The sequence below is a fragment of the Bufo bufo genome, chromosome 2 (genome assembly GCF_905171765.1).
Source record: "Bufo bufo chromosome 2, aBufBuf1.1, whole genome shotgun sequence".
NCBI lineage: Eukaryota > Metazoa > Chordata > Amphibia > Anura > Bufonidae > Bufo > Bufo bufo.
Genome location: NC_053390.1, coordinates 706,705,384 through 706,719,739, shown reverse-complemented (window position 1 = coordinate 706,719,739; position 14,356 = coordinate 706,705,384). Strand labels below are relative to the sequence as shown.

The 14,356-nt window shown below is 41.9% G+C and overlaps 1 protein-coding gene and 1 long non-coding RNA gene across 8 annotated transcripts in view; both read left to right on the top strand.

Annotated features, from left to right (window-relative positions):
* LOC120990160 overlaps positions 1-14,356 on the top strand; it is a 954,651-nt gene that overhangs the window by 224,588 nt on the left and 715,707 nt on the right. The gene's annotated exons all lie outside the window — the stretch shown is intronic.
* Positions 1-14,356, top strand: part of SORBS2 (sorbin and SH3 domain containing 2) — a 247,820-nt gene that overhangs the window by 217,654 nt on the left and 15,810 nt on the right. For 5 of the 7 annotated variants that reach the window (XM_040418736.1, XM_040418737.1, XM_040418734.1 and 2 more), the window contains one exon: positions 459-641. The exons of 1 other annotated variant lie outside the window; for it this stretch is intronic. In XM_040418736.1, the coding sequence (XP_040274670.1) occupies positions 459-641 (183 nt within the window). Of the gene's footprint in view, positions 1-327; positions 376-458; positions 642-14,356 lie in introns of those variants that run through there. One more of the 7 variants, XM_040418735.1, reaches the window with a different exon arrangement.

The following is a 14,356-nucleotide window of genomic DNA, read 5'->3' as shown; positions in this document are numbered from 1 at the left end:
GTATATCTAGTCTGAGACCCTTGAATGTAAATGAATCAAAAGAACCATAATGTAAAATTTTTGTAATATACTTTGTTCGGGAGAAAGGTGACCGTACAAGTCAATATCAGATGAGCTACTGGTTATCTAATAGCTATTCAGTCATACTGGTGTAAATGTGCATCTTACACAGTTTGTGGTCTTCCACTTGAATTGCTTCGTAGCACAACCCACATGAGCTGCTTCCATGTGTTACATGTTTTATATTTTATCCTAATGCATGATTGTTTTTATTCACCACGTTTTTGACAGTTTTCTCTTTCTGACTCCACAACTGTATGTTGTTAGGGTTGTTCTGTAGCAGACTCCCTGAATGACTAAATATGAGGACTATGATGCTGAACGAAACGTATTTACAGAAATAGATGGGATACTTCTATGACTTGATTTTGCAATTTATTCTTTTCTAAATATTTAAGAACGACTCCATTTCTTCTGGAAAGCAAAGGCTTCCTGCACATTCTCCTCCCCACATGTCTTCTAGTCTTCCTTTTCATGCTGACCATGTATCTCCACCTTCATCCTGTCAGTCCACTGTATCACACTCCTCTGCGCTAACAAAATTCACATCCAGGCAGCTGACACAATCTCCGCGGTTAAAGGTAACACCAACCTGCATGCGGTTGTCACTTGTTTTCTATCTTTTACTAAAGCAGTTTACGGTGTTATTACTTACAAAAGGCGTGTGAACATTTGGTTTTGGGGTCAAGTGTGGAAATACTAACTACCAATTAAAACAAAATCTTTATGCGCATGTTATCAAATATTTACACAAGTGTCTTTATTCCTTGTGCTTGTTTCAATGTGAAGTTACATAGTATTGTACTTTGTAAGGCTGAGAAAAAACATACGTCCATCCCTTTCAGTCTATTATACTGCAAAGCTGATACAGAAGAAGACAATAAACCCTAATGAGGTACAAGCCAATTTTCCTCATCTTGTGGAAAAATTGGCTTCTACCTACTGCAAATCTGGCAATCAGAATAACTCCCTTGATCAACAAACCTTCTTCAGAAATCTAATAATTAGAACTGTTAGGCCCCTTTCACATAGGTGTTGTGGATTGGGGCCGGATGCGTTCAGGGAAAATGGTGCGATTTTGACACTAAAACAAGTCAGTTTTCACTGCGATTGCATTACATGTTTGCGTTTTTTCCGTGCGGGTGCAAAACATTGTAATGCGTTTTGCACGCGCGTGAGAAAAATCGGCATGTTTGGTACCCGAACCCGGACTTCTTCACAGAAGTTCGGGTTTGGGCTAATTGTTGTGTAGATTTTATTATTTTCCCTTATAACATGGTTATAAGGGGAAATAATAGCATTCTTAATACAGAATGCATAGTACAATAGGGCTGGAGGGGTTAAAAAATAATAATAATAATTTAACTCACCTTAATCCACTTGATCGCGCAGCCCGGCTTCTCTTCGGTCTTCTTCTTTGAGGAATAGGACCTTTGATGATGTCACTGTGCTCATCACATGGTCCATCACATGATCTTTTACCATGGTGATGGATCATGTGACGGACCATGTGATGAGTGCAGTGACGTCATCAAAGGTCCTTTTCCTGTGCACAGCAAAGAAGAAAACAGAAGAGAAGCCGGGCTGCGCGATCAAGTGGATTAAGGTGAGTTATATTATTTTTTATTTTTTTTAACCCCTCCAGCCCTATTGTACTATGCATTCTGTATTAAGAATGCTGTTATTTTCCCTTATAACCATGTTACAAGGGAAAATAATAATGATCGGGTCCCCATCCCGATCGTCTCCTAGCAACCGTGCGTGAAAATCGCACCGCATGCGCACTTGCTTGCGGATGCTTGTGATTTTCACGCAGCCCCTTTCACTTCTATGGGGCCTGCGTTGCGTGAAAAACGCAGAATATAGAACATGTGAAAATCACGGCTCGTGTGCACAGCCCCATAGAAATGAATGGGTCCGGATTCAGTGCGGATGCAATGCGTTCACGTCACGCATTGCACCCGTGTGGAAAACTCGCTCTCCAGAAATACATCCAGGCCACTTTTGAATTCTTGTAGTGAGTTCACCATCACCACCTCCTCAGGCAGAGAGCTCCATAGAGAACCCATTTCTATGTTAGTGTAAAAACCTTCTTTATTCTAGATGTAGAATTGTTACCATTACAGTCCCGAGTATAAATAGATCATGGGAGACGTCTGTACTGACCTTTTATATACTTAAACATAGTTATTAGATCTCCCCTCAACTGTCTTTTTTTCTAAACTAAACCTAATATTGATAGTCTTTTTGGGTACTACAGTACACCCATGAAAGACTTTAGCTGCTCATCTTTGAACCCACTCAAGCTTCCTTATGTCTTTCTTGTGGACAGGCATCCAGAATTGTACACAATACTCTATGTATGGTCTGACTAGTGAAATATGTAGTGGTAGAACTATGTTCTCATCTCATCTATGCCCCTTTTGATGTAGAACATGATCTTATTAGACATAGCAACAGCTACCTGACACTTGGTTTTCTACAGTTAAGGGTAGGTTCACATCTGCGTTCAGTAACTTCGGTAGTCTATTCCATCAGAGGTGCAGACTGCCGGATCTCACATATCCGACATGGTCAGATCCATTGCTGGATCTCCCTTCACTATAATAGGTCCGGCAGGGAATTGGCGGGTTTCCAACATAAATGCCAGCAACCTTTAATATAGCGCCAACATATTCCCCCTCCCTGAGAACATACACAGCCAAGTTGGACATGTAGTGTATGGGGTGGGCAGAAAGAATATCTAAGGCGTATGACCACCTTTACTATTCATTCCTATTGGTTTCTGCAAAACATCCTTCCCGTACCGTACATGCATGGCACTGTGGTGGTGCAGGCTCAGGAGCTGTGCAACTACCATCATTTGCAGATGCCAGCTGTATTATATACTGTGATCACTGCTGGGATTAGAGTTAACTTTGATACTAGCAGTTTAACTCCTCAGATGCTGCAGTCAATGCTGATTAACTGAAATTACTATAACAGAAATAATGCACTGGAATATTCTGGTGTATTATATGAGGGATCAGATAATCACATGTTTAAGTTAAAAAAATCAGAAGATCACCTCTTTCAGCAATAAACACATTTATTTGCATGTGCTATTTACATGTTCTTTATTCCACCTCCAAAAAATGCAATAGAAAGCTATCAAAAAATTGCCACTTCTAGAAGTACCAAGCTAGGCTGCGTCCATAATGAGTTAAAGAGGTTCACGGAATAGGTAAGAAATATCAGATTTTGGGGTGCACGAACGCTGAGGCCCATGTTGATCCTCAGGAGTCTCCGAATACCCTTTCTGAATGTAGAGGTATTAAGTATGTTGGTCCACTGCTCCAATAAATTCTATGGGACTGTCTATGTCAACCCCAAAGAAGCGAATGGAGTGGTGGACTGACAAGCGCACTACCGCTCTATATAGCAAACAACTCAGGGGACCCCCTGTCTCAGGATCACGGGAGGTCCCAGCAACCACTCAGTAATATGACATGATTTAGCTTTTTTTTCAATAAATGAAGTTGAAAATAAAAGCCCAATAAATAAAGCGTAGCCTTATGTGATGTCTCCTTTAAATGAATTTAACTAAAATACAGGGAGTGCAGAATTTTTAGGCAAGTTGTATTTTTGAGGATTAATTTTATTGAACAACAACCATGTTCTCAATGAACCCAAAAAACTCATTAATATCAAAGCTGAATATTTTTGGAAGTAGTTTTTAGTTTGTTTTTAGTTTTAGCTATTTTAGGGGGATATCTGTGTGTGCAGGTGACTATTACTGTGCATAATTATTAGGCAACTTAACAAAAAAACAAATATATACCCATTTCAATTATTTATTTTTACCAGTGAAACCAATATAACATCTCAACATTCACAAATATACATTTCTGACATTCAAAAACAAAACAAAAACAAATCAGTGACCAATATAGCCACCTTTCTTTGCAAGGACACTCAAAAGCCTGCCATCCATGAATTCTGTCACTGTTTTGATCTGTTCACCATCAACATTGCGTGCAGCAGCAACCACAGCCTCCCAGACACTATTCAGAGAGGTGTACTGTTTTCCCTCCTTGTAAATCTCACATTTGATGATGGACCACAGGTTCTCAATGGGGTTCAGATCAGGTGAACAAGGAGGCCATGTCATTAGATTTTCTTCTTTTATACCCTTTCTTGCCAGCCACGCTGTGGAGTACTTGGACGCGTGTGATGGAGCATTGTCCTGCATGAAAATCATGTTTTTCTTGAAGGATGCAGACTTCTTCCTGTACCACTGCTTGAAAAAGGTGTCTTCCAGAAACTGGCAGTAGGACTGGGAGTTGAGCTTGACTCCATCCTCAACCCGAAAAGGCCCCACAAGCTCATCTTTGATGATACCAGCCCAAACCAGTACTCCACCTCCACCTTGCTGGCATCTGAGTCGGACTGGAGCTCTCTGCCCTTTACCAATCCAGCCACGGGCCCATCCATCTGGCCCATCAAGACTCACTCTCATTTCATCAGTCCATAAAACCTTAGAAAAATCAGTCTTGAGATATTTCTTGGCCCAGTCTTGACGTTTCAGAATGTGTGTCTTGTTCAGTGGTGGTCGTCTTTCAGCCTTTCTTACCTTGGCCATGTCTCTGAGTATTGCACACCTTGTGCTTTTGGGCACTCCAGTGATGTTGCAGCTCTGAAATATGGCCAAACTGGTGGCAAGTGGCATCTTGGCAGCTGCACGCTTGACTTTTCTCAGTTCATGGGCAGTTATTTTGCGCCTTGGTTTTTCCACACGCTTCTTGCGACCCTGTTGACTATTTTGAATGAAACGCTTGATTGTTCGATGATCACGCTTGAGAAGCTTTGCAATTTTAAGAGTGCTGCATCCCTCTGCAAGATATCTCACTATTTTAGAGCCTGTCAAGTCCTTCTTTTGACCCATTTTGCCAAAGGAAAAGAAGTTGCCTAATAATTATGCACACCTAATATAGGGTGTTGATGTCATTAGACCACACCCCTTCTCATTACAGAGATGCACATCACCTAATATGCTTAATTGGTAGTAGGCTTTCGAGCCTATACAGCTTGGAGTAAGACAACATGCATAAAGAGGATGATGTGGTCAAAATACTCATTTGCCTAATAATTCTGCACGCAGTGTATTACCAGTCCTGGCCTCAGTGGATTTCGTGCTTATAGAGCTTTTTCTTATTTTATGTTCTTTAAAGCTACTTTCACACTGGCGTTTTGGCTTTCCGTTTCTGAGATCCGTTCAGGGCTCTCACACGCGGTCCAAAACAGATCAGTTTTGCCCTAATACATTCTGAATGGAAAAGGATCCGCTCAGAATACATCAGTTTGCCTCCAATCAGTCTCCATTCCGCTCTGGAGGCGGACACCAAAACACTGCTTGCAGCGTTTTGGTGTCCGTCTGACGAAACTGAGCCAAACAGATCCGTCCTGGCACACAATGTAAGTCAATGGGGACGTATCAGTTTTCTCTGACACAATCTGGCACAATAGAAAACAGATCCGTCTCCCATTGACTTTCAATAGAGTTAATGACAGATCTGTCTTGGCAATGTTACAGATAATACAAACGGATCCGTTCATGATGGATGCATGCAGCTGTATTATTGTAACGGATCAATTTTTGCACATCCATGACGGATCCGCCCAAAACGCGAGTGTGAAAGTAGCCTAAGGCAGAACGCTGCTTTCAGCTGTTGCAGAATTTGCATCAGTAGATACAAATAAACCAGTCATCCCACATTCAACTGGAGGCAGCTGTTTTGCTTTTTGGTAACAGATTATCTTCGGACATTTTATAATTCCTTTTTGACCAATATGTAGTATCTAGCCATGGCTTTTTTGTCTAAAAATAAAATGGTGACAAAAATGTGGGAAATCTGGTGTAAATCAAGATACATTTGTCTCAGCTGTTGCCCATGCCTCTTTCCGACCCTTGCCATGTCCCCTTTTGGAAAAGTGTTGAGGGCAGCACGAAAAGAGGCACTTGCAACTTTTTGTTTAAAAAGTCACATTTAAAAAATAACAAACACACAGCTTGCGACTTTTTAACCACTTAAGGACCACAGGTTTATACCCCCCTAAAGACCAGGCCCTTTTTTACAAATCGGCACTACACTACTTTCACCGTTTATTGCTCGGTCATGCAACTTACCACCCAAATGAATTTTACCTCCTTTTCTTCTCACTAATAGAGCTTTCATTTGGTGGTATTTCATTGCTGCTGACATTTTTACTTTTTTTGTTATTAATCGAAATTTAACGATTTTTTTGCAAAAAAATGACATTTTTCACTTTCAGTTGTAAAATTTTGCAAAAAAAAACGAGATCCATATAGAAATTTTGCTCTAAATTTATAGTTCTACATGTCTTTGATAAAAAAAAAATGTTTGGGTAAAAAAAAAATGGTTTGGGTAAAAGTTATAGCGTTTACAAACTATGGTACAAAAATGTGAATTTCCGCTTTTTGAAGCAGCTCTGACTTTCTGAGCATCTGTCATGTTTCCTGAGGTTCTACAATGGCCAGACAGTACAAACACCCCACAAATGACCCCATTTCGGAAAGTACACACCCTAAGGTATTCGCTGATGGGCATAGTGAGTTCATAGAACTTTTTATTTTTTGTCACAAGTTAGCGGAAAATGATGATTTTTTTTTTTTTTTTTTTTCTTACAAAGTCTCATATTCCACTAACTTGTGACAAAAAATAAAAACTTCTATGAACTCACTATGCCCATCACGAAATACCTTGGGGTCTCTTCTTTCCAAAATGGGGTCACTTGTGGGGTAGTTATACTGCCCTGGCATTCTAGGGGCCCAAATGTGTGGTAAGGAGTTTGAAATCAAATTCTGTAAAAAATGACCTGTGAAATCCGAAAGGTGCTCTTTGGAATATGGGCCCGTTTGCCCACCTAGGCTGCAAAAAAGTGTCACACATCTGGTATCTCTGTATTCAGGAGAAGTTGAGGAATGTGTTTTGGGGTGTCATTTTACATATACCCATGCTGGGTGAGATAAATATCTTGGTCAAATGCCAACTTTGTATAAAAAAATGGGAAAAGTTGTCTTTTGCCAAGATATTTCTCTCACCCAGCATGGGTATATGTAAAATGACACCCCAAAACACATTCCCCACCTTCTCCTGAGTACGGCAATACCAGATGTGTGACACTTTTTTGCAGCCTAGGTGGGCAAAGGGGCCCATATTCCAAAGAGCACCTTTCGGATTTCACAGGTCATTTTTTACAGAATTTGATTTCAAACTCCTTACCACACATTTGGGCCCCTAGAATGCCAGGGCAGTATAACTACCCCACAAGTGACCCCATTTTGGAAAGAAGACACCCCAAGGTATTCCGTGAGGGGCATGGCAAGTTCCTAGAATTTTTTATTTTTTGTCACAAGTTAGTGGAAAATGATGATTTTTTTTTTGATTTTTTTTCATACAAAGTCTCATATTCCACTAACTTGTGACAAAAAATAAAAACTTCCATGAACTCACTATGCCATCAGCGAATACCTTGGGGTCTCTTCTTTCCAAAATGGGGTCACTTGTGGGGTAGTTATACTGCCCTGGCATTCTAGGGGCCCGAATGTGTGGTAAGGAGTTTGAAATCAAATTCTGTAAAAAATGACCTGTTAAATCCGAAAGGTGCTCTTTGGAATATGGGCCCCTTTGCCCACCTAGGCTGCAAAAAAGTGTCACACATCTGGTATCTCTGTATTCAGGAGAAGTTGAGGAATGTGTTTTGGGGTGTCATTTTACATATACCCATGCTGGGTGAGATAAATATCTTGGTCAAATGCCAACTTTGTATAAAAAAATGGGAAAAGTTGTCTTTTGCCAAGATATTTCTCTCACCCAGCAGGGGTATATGTAAAATGACACCCCAAAACACATTCCCCACCTTCTCCTGAGTACGGGGATACCAGATGTGTGACACTTTTTTGCAGCCTAGGTGGGCAAAGGGGCCCATATTCCAAAGAGCACCTTTCGGATTTCACAGGTCATTTTTTACAGAATTTGATTTCAAACTCCTTACCACACATTTGGGCCCCTAGAATGCCAGGGCAGTATAACTACCCCACAAGTGACCCCATTTTGGAAAGAAGAGACCCCCAGGTATTCGCTGATGGGCATAGTGAGTTCATGGAAGTTTTTATTTTTTGTCACAAGTTAGTGGAATATGAGACTTTGTATGAAAAAAAAAAAAAAAAAAATCAGCATTTTCCACTAACTTGTGACAAAAAATAAAAAATTCTAGGAACTCGCCATGCCCCTCACGGAATACCTTGGGGTGTCTTCTTTCCAAAATGGGGTCACTTGTGGGGTAGTTATACTGCCCTGGCATTTTCCAGGGGCCCTAATGTGTGGTAAGTAGGTAAATGACCTGTGAAATCCTAAAGGTGCTCTTTGGAATATGGGCCCCTTTGCCCACCTAGGCTGCAAAAAAGTGTCACACATGTGGTATCGCCGTATTCAGGAGAAGTTGGGGAATGTGTTTTGGGGTGTCATTTTACATATACCCTTGCTGGGTGAAAGAAATATCTTGGCAAAAGACAACTTTTCCCATTTTTTTATACAAAGTTGGCATTTGACCAAGATATTTCTCTCACCCAGCATGGGTATATGTAAAATGACACCCCAAAACACATTCCCCAACTTCTCCTGAGTACGGCGATACCAGATGTGTGACACTTTTTTGCAGCCTAGATGCGCAAAGGTGCCCAAATTCCTTTTAGGAGGGCATTTTTAGACATTTGGATACCAGACTTCTTCTCACGCTTTGGGGCCCCTAGAATGCCAGGGCAGTATAAATACCCCACATGTGACCCCATTTTGGAAAGAAGACACCCCAAGGTATTCAATGAGGGGCATGGCGAGTTCATATAAATTTTTTTTTTTTGGCACAAGTTAGCGGAAATTGATATTTTTAATTTTTTTCTCACAAAGTCTCCCGTTCCGCTAACTTGGGACAAAAATTTCAATCTTTCATGGACTCAATATGCCCCTCACGGAATACCTGGGGGTGTCTTCTTTCCGAAATGGGGTCACATGTGGGGTATTTATACTGCCCTGGCATTCTAGGGGCCCTAAAGCGTGAGAAGAAGTCTGGAATATAAATGTCTAAAAAATTTTACTCATTTGGATTCCGTGAGGGGTATGGTGAGTTCATGTGAGATTTTATTTTTTGACACAAGTTAGTGGAATATGAGACTTTGTAAGAAAAAAATAATAATAATTCCGCTAACTTGGGCCAAAAAAATTTCTGAATGGAGCCTTACAGAGGGGTGATCAATGACAGGGGGGTGATCAATGACAGGGGGGTGATCAATGACAGGGGGGTGATCAGGGAGTCTATATGGGGTGATAACCACAGTCATTGATCATGCCCCTGTAAGGCTTCATTCAGACGTCCGGATGCGTTTTGCGGATCCGATCCATCTATCAGTGGATCCGTAAAAATCATGCGGACGTCTGAATGGAGCTTTACAGGGGGGTAATCAATGACAGGGGGGTAATCAATGACAGGGGGGTGATCAGGGAGTCTATATGGGGTGATCACCACAGTCATTGATCACGCCCCTGTAAGGCTTCATTCAGACGTCCGGATGCGTTTTGCGGATCCGATCCATCTATTAGTGGATCCGTAAAAATCATGCGGACGTCTGAATGGAGCTTTACAGGGGGGTAATCAATGACAGGGGGGTAATCAATGACAGGGGGGTGATCAGGGAGTCTATATGGGGTGATCACCACAGTCATTGATCACGCCCCTGTAAGGCTTCATTCAGACGTCCGGATGCGTTTTGCGGATCCGATCCATCTATCAGTGCATCCGTAAAAATCATGCGGACATCTGAATGGAGCTTTACAGGGGGGTGATCAGGGAGTCTATATGGGGTGATCACCACAGTCATTGATCATGCCCCTGTAAGGCTTCATTCAGACGTCCGGATGCGTTTTGCGGATCCGATCCATCTATCAGTGCATCCGTAAAAATCATGCGGACGTCTGAATGGAGCTTTACAGGGGGGTAATCAATGACAGGGGGGTGATCAGGGAGTCTATATGCGGTGATCACCACAGTCATTGATCACGCCCCTGTAAGGCTTCATTCAGACGTCCGGATGCGTTTTGCGGATCCGATCCATCTATCAGTGGATCCGTAAAAATCATGCGGACGTCTGAATGGAGCTTTACAGGGGGGTAATCAATGACAGGGGGGTAATCAATGACAGGGGGGTAATCAGGGAGTCTATATGGGGTGATCACCACAGTCATTGATCATGCCCCTGTAAGGCTTCATTCAGACGTCCGGATGCGTTTTGCGGATCCGATCCATCTATCAGTGGATCCGTAAAAATCATGCGGACGTCTGAATGGAGCTTTACAGGGGGGTGATCAATGACAGGGGGGTAATCAATGACAGGGGGGTGATCAGGGAGTCTATATGGGGTGATCAGGGGTGATCAGGGGCTAATAAGGGGTTAATAAGTGACGGGGGGGGGGGGGTGTAGTGTAGTGTAGTCGTGCTTGGTGCTACTTTACTGAGCTACCTGTGTCCTCTGGTGGTCGATCCAAACAAAGGGGACCACCAGAGGACCAGGTAGCAGGTATATTAGACGCTGTTATCAAAACAGCGTCTAATATACCTGTTAGGGGTTAAAAAAAAAACATCTCCAGCCTGCCAGCGAACGATCGCCGCTGGCAGGCTGGAGATCAACTCTCTTACCTTCCGTTCCTGTGAGCGCGCGCGCCTGTGTGCGCGCGTTCACAGGAAATCTCAGCTCACGCGAGATGACGCCTATTGGCGTTAGCGTATCCTGGGGGAGCCGCCGCAATGACGCCTTTCGGCGTTACAGTTGCGGGAAGTGGTTAATGCCACTTTTCTGGCACAAGGGAGATAATAAATCTCCCCCATAGTGCAAAACCACCCTAAGGGCTCATGCACACAAACATTGTTGGCCGATGCCTGTATTGTGGCCCGCAAACAGCAGGTCCTCAATATATGGTCACTGGCCATTTGTGCACCGCATCATATATGCGGATGCTTTCACTTGAATGGGTCTGCAATCCAGAAGGTGCAGTGCGGAATGAAGGCAGGAACCTACTTTTTTGCAGTGAGAACCGTCGGATGCGGATCGTGGATACCATTCAAGTGAATGGATCCTGCATCCGCAAACGGCGGCCCTGCGGTCAGTGCCCGTGCATTGAGGACAGCAATTTGTGGTCCGCAGCATGGGCAGCGGCCAACAGCGGCCATGTGCATGAGGCCTAAGCCTGAGTCCAACTTCAGACTTAACATTTTGGTAAATTTTTCTAGCAGAGTTTTTGTAAACTGCAAGTAATGCTCTTAACACAACAGATATAACCCTCCTGCTTTTGAAACTTTATTATAGACGGAGGGAAAGTGATTTTTATTTCCTCAGGGGTTGTGACTGAGTAAAAGCAGAAAGTACTACTCTCCATCATTTCTAAAGTTACCCCTGTTATGTATGTAAGTTACCCCCAGTATCTTACACTAGTCTGTATAACTGTAAACTGAGGTCCCAGAACGCATTGCAGTTACCTTTGGGTGTTGATTGAGAAAATATCAGCTTAAGAAAAGCAAAGTATTATTGCACAATTTACATAGATGCTGTGAAGTTCTGTTCAGCAGTGAAGTTTTCCTTTAAGTAAAACTAACTTATTACCCAATGTTGCATTCTTGAAAAATGTCACTTTACAGATTTAGCCATGGAACTTTAATTACTTGCAGGGAATTTCCATTAAATTGCAATAAAACAGCCCATTAAAGACAGTGACATAATAACAAAAGCCTGTAGTTCAGTAACTAAGCATTAAGGTTACTAATAAAAAAAATGACAGACATAGTTATTGGAACAATGCGCTATAACCTTATTACATTGTCCTGATGCAAGCCTAACACATATAATGAAAGACAGACGGCTATGTAATTGGCTTATAGTGTTGAGCAGAGGCAAGGGTACGGGATTATTTAAAGGCTATAGCATAAAACCATTCTTTCTTCCATCCAGATGATAGATATGAAGTGCTGTGGCCTGCAGGAAGTCAGTAGAGAATTACCATTGTAGATGAGATGTTCCTCCATGCAGCCTCTTCAGTGGTTTCTAAAATGTGTAAACTAGCAATTATCACCAGAGGTGCACAATTACTTATCATCTACTGTACTACGGGAGAACAAAATGTTCAAAAACTAGTAGTATATACAGGATTAATCCCACATGATGTAAGAATACGCATACAGTAGGTAGCCAGCATCTTCTAAACTTTAGTACAAAATGGGAGATATAGTTCGTCCTCAGGTTCGTGGTAGTCCTACCTGTTGCTACCTCCATGATGACATTTGCAAGTCTGTTTTCCATCCATCCAGGAGTGATCATTTTTTTGAAGACTTTGCAAAAAGTGGGTCGGAGGTAAGTCCTGCTGTCAGTAATGAAGCACCTGTCGTGCTGTTTCCTACTGGCCTAAAGTTTAGCCTGACAAATGGAAATGTGCCAAAATCATTTTATATTTTCTAATGTGTCTCACTGCAGACACCTGTGCTGTATGAGAATAGATTCCCTTGGCTTTCCAGCCAGACATATTTGAACCTCTGAATGTCAGCAAACAAACAGAAAGGGCAGACTGATCCACTTACAGTCAGTAACTTTGTTGTAATATGCCCTGTATTTAAAACAAAGAATTACACCATGAAGAATGTATTTGAAGGTGTCAAGAGTTGCTGGCAGCCCACTCTCATGGTTTTATAAAGTCCTTTGAGTTCCGTGGAGAGAGGATTTGCATGTGCTGCCAACTTTCTATCTCTGGCATGAATGTTGAATTTGAGAAAAGCCTTTAAATTAGACTCAAATAATAACTAATAATTTACATAATTTAAATTCTGATATTAAAAACCATACTGACATGGTTCTCCTTTTATTGGTAATATTCCCTAATTGTAGTGGATTTTTCTTGAGCCCTAGATAGAAGGTGTCTCCTACATATAAATGTACTAGTTCTGGTATCACTATGTCCTGTGAGTCATTCTGCTGCTAAATGTCAGATCGTTTGGCTGCTTCACAAAATAACATGGTACTTTATGGGTATCAGCAGTAAAAGCATGCTGACCCCTTGGCTGGTATTCACCACTACAGCAATAACAACTGACAAACCATGTTTATCTAGAGGCACGCGAAACACTTCTAGAGGTCTACTTCTAGAAGCTGTATATGGAAGGCCGGCTTTAGGTACATTCCTAATACAGTATGTATATATAGTGTAGACAACTAGCTGGGCATGATCATGTACACTTGATGTAGGACCACCTGCTTGCTCTGTAGTATCTAGTGGGTAGCATCAGACTGACTGAATATTGACTTCTGCAAACAGAAGAATTCAGTCTTTAAATATTTCTATTATTCTAAAGGTGGATTTACACAGGCAGATTATCAGGAATGATTGTTCCTGCAAACGCTCGTTCCCGACAATCTGTCCGTCTGGAGGTGCAGCAGATCACCCGATGAACGCGCAAAATGCTTATTAATCTTTTGATCCTGTCGAGATGAGCAAAGTTTTGAAAAATTCCATTCAGAAACATCTCCAAAGTTCTCCAAGAAATGTGATTATTTGCAAATGAATTAGTCCTAAATCAGGTATAAATCAGTTATACCCAGGCCACTCTGCCTTAGGGTACAGCCACACGGAGCCAATTAGCCCGCAGATCCTTTCATTTAATAATAAAGACCATATTGTATAGTCGGTCTTCATTGTTAATGTCTACGCAGCAACTTTAATGCACCTTTAAACAGGGGCTGTTGGCTAGTTAGGTGGGGGGACAATATGCATATTTTTGCTGTTCTTGCCTGCAATCTCCTGCAGGTGATTAGAGACTGAATTATAATCAGCTCTGGCATACTCACTTCTTCAACCCCAGGGCTCTCCTGCTCTACAGGTGGGAGCCCTTCTTCTGCCATCTGCTTTTCCTCCTTTTCCACATCATCTAATATCAATGAGAATATATCATCAGGAACATCCAGCTCCTCCTCTCTCTGTGTCTTGATGACTTTTCTAGGACATGGAGATTTTGAAGGATGATTTGGAAGAAGTAAAGCCAGCAAAAGATGAGGATGGTCATCATTAAGACCTGGCCCCCCTAAGGGGTGCAGACTAAATGGTATTGGTTGTCACGCTTGCAGTGGACTAATAAAGGCTTCCATCTTATTGGTATTGAATTATATATCTTAGTTTACGACTGATGTAGGTATAAGTAAATAAAA